Source organism: Sinocyclocheilus anshuiensis, unplaced genomic scaffold, assembly GCF_001515605.1.
Source record: "Sinocyclocheilus anshuiensis isolate Anshui unplaced genomic scaffold, SAMN03320099.WGS_v1.1 scaffold219, whole genome shotgun sequence".
NCBI lineage: Eukaryota > Metazoa > Chordata > Actinopteri > Cypriniformes > Cyprinidae > Sinocyclocheilus > Sinocyclocheilus anshuiensis.
This window is the reverse complement of record NW_015548200.1, coordinates 452,789-463,369: the sequence shown is the minus strand read 5'-3', so window position 1 is coordinate 463,369 and position 10,581 is coordinate 452,789. Positions and strand designations below refer to the sequence as shown.

The following is a 10,581-nucleotide window of genomic DNA, read 5'->3' as shown; positions in this document are numbered from 1 at the left end:
TTTATGCACCAAGAGCTTGTAACACTCCAAAGAGAAAGGAAAAATTGAAAACGCATCATATGACCCCTTTAAAAACAATAAATCCATGTACTTCCAAAGGATCTATAAACCTTTTATGTATAGTCACCATCCTAGACTTCTTAACATATGTGGGCATGAATAATCTCTAATTCTCTACAGTAAGTAATACAATAATTTTTTATTTTATTTACAATAAAATGGTAGGTACATATATTCATAATGCTTTCATAAATATAGCAGCCTATACAATGTTCTACATTTACAATATAGACCAATTTGGAGTAGACGTCACAGTTGCAGCTGCGCGCGCATTGTGGTGGCATAAAAAGAATAAGAGAAAAAAATTATTGTTGTGCCTTTGGATGTCAGAATCAGAATGCAAATAATTTTTATATAATACTGTCGTCAAAGACGCCATTTGAAGCTAAACGCAGACGTTTAAACAGACAGACTATGGATGAAACCTGCTATGATTACCCTACTTTTAAAGCATACATTTGATTTAAACAATAGGTCTATATAATATTCATATAGGGGACATATTGTATTAGCCCTACAGTTGAAATACATGCATGAAATACAATTTAAACCTATAACATTTTACATAACATTTAACTATTTTATTTCACAATTCTGACTTTTTTTCTTGCAAATACAAGTTTATATCTCCTAGTTCGGACTTGATTCAACTCAACAATTGCGAGGTTGTCAATTCCGAGGGAAAAAAGCCAGAAGTGTGGGATTATAAACTAAAAAGTCGTCAAAGACGCCATTTGAAGCTAAACGCAGACGTTTAAACAGACAGACTATGGATGAAACCTGCTATGATTACCCTACTTTTAAAGCATACATTTGATTTAAACAATAGGTCTATATAATATTCATATAGGGGACATATTGTATTAGCCCTACAGTTGAAATACATGCATGAAATACAATTTAAACCTATAACATTTTACATAACATTTAACTATTTTATTTCACAATTCTGACTTTTTTTCTTGCAAATACAAGTTTATATCTCCTAGTTCGGACTTGATTCAACTCAACAATTGCGAGGTTGTCAATTCCGAGGGAAAAAAGCCAGAAGTGTGGGATTATAAACTAAAAAGAAAGAATGACGAGTTGATTTTTCTTACCAGAATTGTGAGATATAATCTCGGAATTGCAAGAAAAAAGTCAGAATTGTGAAATATAAACTCAAAATTACATTTTTTATTCTTTTATTCCATGGCTTGAATAGACTGCTACGTTAAAACAGTCATTTTCTGCCACCAGATAGGCTCCACCCACAAAAAACGTCATCACTGTTTGCAAACACTGAAATTGATAACTAATTAAGGCTGTTGGTTGTCGAATGTCATAATTACACCTATAGTGCCACCATTAACAGATAATGTAAATATCCTGAGAATAACAAAATTTGTAATAATATACAATATCAGTTAGTTCGATTTACATCCTTATTAAAATTGTCTACAATAATGCCAGGCCAAAAATGATTAAACAAGTCCAATCATGAGTGAATAGAGTCCCCTACCCTCCATGGATCATAGTGAATTAATAATTCAGAATCCAGGTCACTTGACACTGGTTATTTTTAACCTTAACAAAATCCATTTTCACACCACATGTAGTTAAGACGGTAGAATTAGTATGGAGTGCAAGCGTTTTTAGCACCTGGTTCATATATATAAACTGTTATTTAGCATAAAAGGCATTGGATATCCATAAAAGGCAGGAATTTAAGTGTTTATAAATCTCCCTGGCTGAATAAAACACTAATTCATGCCATAATCGCTTAGTATGCAGTTCTGCAGGTTTGCTTTAATCACCATAGAATGGGGCTTCACACACACTGCTGTTGTTGTTCATCGTCACAGACTGAACCTCTGGGCAAATGAGGCACTGTGTGAGTGGTGGGAGGGTTAAAATGGATTCTTCATAAAGATGTCAGCCTGTAGGCTTCAGTCAAACCGCCTTGCTGTGGGAGGGGTGAAGAGTCAGATGTGCTCAGCACCTGATATTCTTCCTGTGGCTCGGAGTAAGAAGGAAATTTTCATCAGACACAAGCACAAAATGTAATCTGTACTAGATTGTTGCTTGATAAGAAAAACTTTAGAATTAAATGTTTGTTTAATTTTGTTCTATCTTTCTGTGTGACACTGCACTGGTGCAACTGGCATCTCAGGGTATGTCATCTCCATTGAAATGTGTTTTATGAATGCTGTACATCAACACGCTCCTTCTAATTACTGCAGTACAACAGTTATGTCTGAAGTCATGCTGTTGTAAGCATCCTCATCCTTTTTAATGATAACTTGTAATCCTTTAAGGACAAACCAACTGTGCGCTACGGCTACGCTACCATTAATCGATGGCAAGTGAGTGAGTGAAATGACGTTATGGTGACCCATACTCGGAATTTGTGCTCTGCATTTAACCCATCCAAGTGCACACACACAGTAGTGAACACACACACACACACAGTGAACACACACCCGGAGCAGTTTGCAGCCATATTGCTGCGGCACCCGGGGAGCAGTTGGGGGTTCGGTGTCTTGCTCAAGGGTCTCACCTCAGTCGTGGTATTGAGGGTGGAGGAGAGCGCTGGTTATTTACTCCTCCCACCTACAATCCTGAGACTCGAACCCACAACGTGATGAACTTTCATCAACATCTTTTAATCAATAGTTTTATATTTATCCATCATTTTTTATTTTATTATGCTTCATGGGATTATAGTTCTTTCCCTTATTAAATCTGTTACATAAAGAAACTTGTACCATTTTCTATTTGTCCAAGTTTTTATATTCTTTTTTTTGCTTCAAATCAAAGTTTGTTAATCACCTTGTAAATATTGTGCTAGGCCAGTTGATTTGTAATGGTCTGGACAATTTTTTTTTTCTTTAGCAGAAGCTTTAATTATAATAACGTAATCTTCATGTCAGGGTTAATATTCTAATAATGTCCACAAAACAATTATCCCTTACATATTGTCTTCTCATTAAACAATATTGCCACCGACAATGACTAACAATCTCAAAACAAGTGTATTATTTAGATTGAACCATGGTAATCAATCGCTGAAGTGTTCCTCTTGTTGTGCGCTGTGCCATGGGAGCTTCTTGTCTTCCCTACGGTGAAAAAATAGACTTAAGATATTACTCTTTAATTACGTTTCCTTTTAATCAACCTCAGGAGCCAACAAGCACAAGCACAAGCCGGCCAGGGTGCGCAGACACTGTTTGGAGATAACAAATGGTTTTGTCGACCTGATTTAGGAGCTAGTAGCAGGCAGAACGCGTTTTATCCAGACAGACGTCGGCGTGAGGAACGTAATTAATATGGAATGCTGATGAGAAATCTGACAAGTTCTAATAAAAGGCTGAGTGGTTTGATAAGACTTGAGTGCCCAGGAGTAATTACAGAGCTTTAAACAGTGTGTAGAGCAGAGTTTAGTGTGGGACTGTCTTCATGTTTAATAGAGACAGAATCTGCACTTGACCCTCCCTCCACCATTGACAGGCCATTTATTACAGCCGGCTTTCTGATTCAGCATGCCAATATCAGCTCTCCGCTGCATGGCTAATGTCTTTTAGCAAGACTTTCTGAGTAGATATGAGGTGTTTTGCAGACTTTATTTTGCTCTAGTTTGTTGATTCCTTTTGGCTCCTTTATGGATTATGACTTATCCAGTAATGACAGCTGTGAGGGCATACAGACAGGGACAGAGAAAGACAGACAATAAAGCAAATGTGTGAGTTATAAAGTGATTTCAGAGGCTTGAGAAACAAGAGGAAAATTAAACATTTCTCTACTGTGAACGATGTAATAAATGTATGTGGTAATGAAAAAGGGAAAGGCAAAATGTGAGCTCTGATTCTTGCTCTCTGTCTCTTCCTTTCAGGGACATTTGTTTTCCCTTGTGCTTTATCAAAGGACAGCTGCTAAATAGTCCCTTGGCCATGCACGTGTGCGCGCGCGCACACACGCACACACACACACACACACACACACGTGTTGGCACGAAAGCTCTGTAATCTTTCCTCTTGTCACCTAAGAGCTCCCTTTCAGTCCTGTCTCCATGGAGACAACAAACTGTTTTGTGTCACAGTTTGTGTTCTGGTCGGTTCAGCCTCAGCAGTCTGTGTGTTTGCATCTAATCCTGCATCATCTTTCTAGAGCTGATGACCACATTAATTACATGCACTTCTGTCATTTTCTTTATGTATCCACCTTATCGGTGGTCAGCAGGCAGACCTGTCTGTTTCAGTCCTATGTACTCCAGAAATGATTCAGAGGAAGATGGCGCTCAGTGATGAGTGACTAGGTCAGTGGAATCACACTGAACCATGAAAGGCTGCGAATCACATGAATTCAGTAGATCACATGCTGCAGCATCACACCTCTCTTTTGTCATTTATCCATCTGTTATTATTTTATATATCACACTCCACTTACACTGTTTCTCTTCTTTTTTTTTTTTTTACAAATGTTCTGTGCCTTCCTGTTCCACCCCTTTGCCTAATGATCCATTATAATTTTTTATCTGAATATGAAAATAAATGACATGTCATTACTATGAAGATAGGAGTGATAATTTAAATGATCAAATTCAAGAACAAGAAATGTATATAGTGTTGATGTACAGTTCAACAGCACAGGTAATTTTCAATCTACACTGGGATTTAGGTGGTGGGATTTTTCTGCACGTTACATCGTTACGACAGTAGGTGGCGACAAGTAGGCCTAACTGTCAACTGAGTCAATTATTCATTCACTCAATGATTCATTCACTAATTGAATCATTTACTCAACAGATTCAGTCAACAACAGTGAATCATTTAGGAACGAAACGAGTGAGTCATTGAGTCGTTTACTTAACCGATTCGTTCAGCAATAGGCCTACTGATTCATTTAGCACCGCCATGACTGTGTGTTGCCCGGAGGAGTGAAGCAGAATATAGGCTACTCGTGATATTGATCCTAAAATGTAAGTTACTTAATACTAACTTGTTTATTGAATTGCTGTATATTGGAAAAACAATATCACACTCGCTATATAGCTGTTGCATGCTCTAAAAGTGATCCAGTGTCGAACCAAAGTGTATTTATTATAAATAAGGATATTTCAAATCCTGTTTATTACTCAAATTAGAAATCCCACTAATTAGAAGTCTGTCTTACATGGCTAATTTCCTGCTTCCTCGGGCTGAATTCCAGTCAGATATTGATCAGCAGAAACTTGATGAGCTGTACAAAACGCTTTTATGAATTACCTCACTAATTTTAGTGGCTTTTCATTCCAGTGTTGATTTTTTTCTCCCACAGGTTGTCTGTTTGAAGATGAAGTATGTGAGTCGTATGAAGTCTGCATCAATGGTGAGTCGTTAAAATATTATACATTTTGCGCTGGCTATCACCATTTAAAATAATGCTTCTCATTAAAACTGCAGAAAACTCAAAAGTCTCTTCCAAGCTGGCACTCTACTAAGTTACCCACAGAGAGCTTTACAGAGTGCATCTGTCTTTCTTTTTATGGCTATAAATGATCTTGTGTTTGGATTTATTTTCTGGGGACGTGTTTTTATCAGTCTGCACAACATATAATTGCTGCAAAAATGTAGGCTAGTTTTGCGATGGAAGTAAAAGGTTTGTGTATGTTGAATATCTAATTTTAGTGAGAAATTAAATGTCAGGTTAATATAAAGGTTTATTTATTTATAGTATTTTATTTGTTTTGGGCAGTTTAATCAAAATCTATTTTGAAATTATGTTTTAATTATATTGTGAAATGCAACCAGTAAGTTTCCAGCCTTACCTGTTCTGGTGTGATGTGAATGTATCTTTGGAAAGCAAGAAAGAGCTTCTTGTGAGGAGTGGTTATGGTATTGTAGTGTTGAGGTGACTGGATTGTCCTTATTATGGAATGAGGTCAGGCAGTAACTGCAGAATGATCATTGATGGACAGCTGGCTTGTGTGGGACTACCATCTAACATTTCTCAGAATGCAAAGCAATGACTGTGTGGCCTTTAAGAGAGAAAGTGAGGAACTGAATGGGGACTTGGCTGGTAAAATGGCCTATAAGTCAAGTCAAGTTCAGGCTGTAGGTGAAAAGAACCAGTCAAGGTTTCTGTCAGCATTTAAATTGTTCTTTACTTGTCTCTGTGGTTATAGTCTGGTCATGATTACCAGGTAACTGGTTTATTGTCAACAGCTATGCCTTTATGCCTAAACAAGATGCTTTAATTTGTAATCACCTTTTTTTTAATACTGTCCCAACTTCTTTATGGCAGCTATTTATTATGTTCTTATAGTAATTATTTATTTATTTATATTACTTTATTTCAGATGTTGTAATTGTTATCTGCATTTGCAGATGCTAAAAGCTCTAAATTTGATGGTCTGATGTACACTAGTGTTGTTGCAATACCCAGATTTGAACAGTACCAGGGCTCGCAAAATTTCAAAATCCCTGGAGCCCTTCAGGCAGGTACTCTTCAAATTTTGGTAGCCTGAAAATTAATTTAACTTGCCCAATGTTTTTTTTCTTTAAAAAAAAAAAAAAAAAAAAAAAATATATATATATATATATATAATCAGATAGGAGTTTAAATGTCGATCAAAAATATTTCAATACACAAATATCAACAAATATGAAGGAAGGAATTTTATTTCACTATTTACTTTTTTCTATGATTTAACATACAGTACTGAGCCATAAAATTACATGATTTACAGTTCAGATACAGGTTTTCACAAAAATCCTATACAACAGCATTTCATCCTTTAGACCATTTTTATGAAAAGGGATAAATCAAGCATATAAATTAATTTAAAACGTATAAATATACTATTGCTGTCTTAATTGTTTAGATTTTTAGAAGGCACATGAACTTCTTTCTTATTTACAACTCTGTGTTTGCTGCGTAAAAACATGAGTTGATATTTCCATTGATCTGACCATAAACAGCAAGTAAGGCTTATTGGAAATGCAAATTCATTCTCTGCCACGAGGTGGCGCTTTAGGAGCGCTGAAATATTGCGGTTTCCCCGGTAACGGCTGTACACAAAGCAGCTCTGCACGTTTTGACTTGAAATTTGCAGCGCTTATATTTATTCAACATCATTGCCTTTTGAAGTTTAATCCAGCCGTATCGTGACTCTTTCTGGGAAGTAAATTGTATTATCGTTTTTATTTGTTTAATTAGGAATTTATGCTGCCTCAAAGAAAGCATTTGCTGCTCTTGGGGACCAGTGCAGTAACTGGCTGGAGAAAATCATTGCTCTGGGTGCTGATGGTGCTGCTGTTAATTTGGGCAGCAAAGGGGGTGTCTGCAGCCCTTCTGCAGCAAGAGGCAGGTGACCACATTGTGCCTTTCCACTGTATGCCTCACAGGTAAGACTAGAACTTGTAAAACTGCGGTGTTAAATGCGATGCGGTCGAAAATTTGGGTGCACCTAACTTTTGTGCTGGTGCACCTAAGAAAAAAAGTTAGGCGCACCAGTGCAACCAGTGCAAAAAGTTAGTCTAGAGCCCTGCAACTCACTTTAGGAGTTTTTAAGGACCCGCGGGAGATCTGTATCTAAGATAGCCCATCGGGCAGAGTGGTGATACATTTTGGTAGCCCGACTGGAAAACACAATAGCCCCGGGACGTCCGGCTAGCGATTTTGCGAGCCCTGAATAATCAAAGTATTGTCTTATTAACTCAAACTCTGTTGTCGGAGAGAAGATAGTGAGAAAGTGCAGCTGGTATCTGTGTATCCATAATATGGAAAATGTGTATTGAAACAGTTTAAAATATTTCAGTACTGAAACATGGAAAAGTCAATATTTTTTACAATACTATGTTGATATATTATATGTAGCAGCTCAGTGCATTGACCAAAATGGTTTATGATACCTGTAAACTTACTTCGTGGCTTTTTTAATCAAAAGTTAAATGTATAAGCATTTCTTTCATTTGTTCAAAGCTGTGTTTGGAACCATGTGTATGACAATTTTCTCTTGACGTGGAATACATTTAAAGCTCAAACAAGATGAGCACCATTTCAAGCCATTCACTTCAATTAAACAAATGCAGTGAAGAGTGAAATCCCAGGTACTTTGGGAGCACTGTCCAACCTTAGGACTTATGAAGGAAATATCCCAAGGACTGTCAGGGGACTTTTTTTTATCTCACTGAGTTTCTTTCTCCATCCTTTGCTTCGTGTTGTTGCACAATCTGTTCTCTTGAGAATAATTTAGAGTGACAAGATTTATTTTTGATGGATGGGCTGCTTATCCACTCTTTTTAACAGAGACAGAAAATAAATCTTTAGATTGAACGTGCTTGATCTTGCTGCGTTATCTTTATACCTTCTGATGTTGGCTCACCTCAGATCACCTGGAGCAGAATGAAGGCCATCATCAGTGGCTACAAACAGTCCCATAATTTGATATTGTGAGAGATTATGGACAGGGAAACGAGTTGCATTTTCATAAACATCTTTTTCTTTTCAATGTTAACTCTAGTGTGCTAGCAAAAAACCTTTTCACCTTCATGTGAGACCCCGTCAGTCCCTCCACTACCTCTTCAGCACCCTGTGAGGCTGGATTAGTGTGGGAATCACCCCCGGTGGGGGATTCTGCACCACCTTACTGTCAGGTAACGTTGTGGCACTGCAGGGAATTGTCCTGTCTCAGTTCCTGTTCAATTTCTACACAATAGATGTACCAGTACAACACCTGCTCATGCCACCTGCAGGCATTCACAGGCTTCTCCGTTGACAATGCAGAGCAGTCAGGAGACAGGAAGCTAGTGGTGGACCCAGTATTTTGGCATGCGTGAGAACAGCCTGCAGCTGAATAGAAAGGAGGAAAAAAAAAACAGAAAGACACATGAGTTGGTGGAGAAAACATGGAGCTCTAGAGGACTGTTAAGACCAGTCATCATTCAGAATGAGGTGGAACAGTCTGGGAATTCAATTAATAATCTAGACAGGGCGTTGAAATGTGGACTGATTCAGTGCTTTTTATCCCGCTGTCGTTTGTCAGTGAGTCCTTAAAAGGTTAGTTCACCCAAAAATGAAAATTGTCACACTCATGTTGTTTCAAACCCATAAGACTTTAGTTGCGTCAAACAGTAATGGTTGAGTTTCCATTTACCGTATTTGATGTGCTCTATATATATGCAATGATCTGTTATATATATGTAAAAAAACGTATTAAATCTGTTTATAATATAACGTGATCATGTCTCTTCAGAAGACTTTGATTAAACAACTTAATTCATATGAATAACTTCTATGTTCTCTTTATGAACCTTTGAAGTGTCCAAGTTTTGGGTGAATGGAGGGTCAGAAATCTCTCAGGTTTCATTAAGAATATCTTTATTTGTGTTTTGAAGGTAAATCACTTTGGAGTTGCAGAAGTTTTATTTAGTGGGTATTAGGGATGTTCATTTTAACCGGTTAAAATGCGGTAAGAATTTTGACCGATTAATACAATCAGTTAAACAGTTTAAAAAGTCATTTAATTATTTATTTTTTCAGTAATTTATCAAAATATTTAAGACGGTTTGCTGCATGGTTAAAATACGCTACGCGTATAAAAAAAAAGTGTTTTTTAGGGGGAAAAAAAATTCAGATTTCTGAAATTCATTCAGAAAAAGGCCTAATGCCGACGCTAAATGTTTACAAACATTATAATAAACACTGTAAACATAGTTAGGCTATTTTAGTTCCCCTCACTCCACAACAAATCCTTTCAATTAACAGTATTTAGAAAAGAACAAGAATTAAAAATATAAGAAGCTATAGCAATAAAAACGACAAGCCAAAATATCGAAATTATCGAAATATCGCAAATGTACATATCGCAATATGCATATCACTACAGCTTGCAATATTTGGGGCCATGAACAAAAGACAAAGAGAAAATCACACTGCTCTTACCTAAATAACGAGTAAAACACATACCGTTCACTTTCAGAAGTTGTTGTAGGGGTGCTTTCTTATTAGAGTCAGAATCAGAATGAGCTTTATTCACCACTTAAGTGTGCGCACATTAAACGATTTAAAAGTCATTTAATTATTTATTTTTTCAGTAATTTATCAAAATATTTAAGACGGTTTGCTGCATGGTTAAAATACGCTACGCGTATAAAAAAAAAGTGTTTTTTAGGGGGAAAAAAAATTCAGATTTCTGAAATTCATTCAGAAAAAGGCCTAATGCCGACGCTAAATGTTTACAAACATTATAATAAACACTGTAAACATAGTTAGGCTATTTGCCTCTGTATGTATGAATGGCAGAAACACGGTTTTGTTTACTATACAAATACTGAAGCACGCGTGACGCTTGCGGTGATTTTCGGCCTCTGCGTCTCACCATATGACGGCATGAACACAAAAACATAATCTCCAGAGCTGCTGTGAGAGTCACTTCCCGAGAATTTTACCATTTCATTTGAGAAAACTATCATCATCTGACTGTATGCACACAGTAGCTTCATGGCAACCTGTCAAAATAAAAGTACGGTTTAACATGTAACAGAAATATATTACTCTTGT

The 10,581-nt window shown here is 36.8% G+C and overlaps 1 protein-coding gene across 1 annotated transcript in view; it reads left to right on the top strand.

Moving 5' to 3' along the window:
* Nucleotides 1-10,581, top strand: part of LOC107653277 (receptor-type tyrosine-protein phosphatase N2-like) — an 83,543-nt gene that overhangs the window by 20,692 nt on the left and 52,270 nt on the right. Inside the window, exon 2 of the mRNA XM_016439946.1 lies at nucleotides 5,356-5,406. Within this exon, the coding sequence (XP_016295432.1) occupies nucleotides 5,356-5,406 (51 nt within the window). The remainder of the gene's footprint in view (nucleotides 1-5,355; nucleotides 5,407-10,581) is intronic.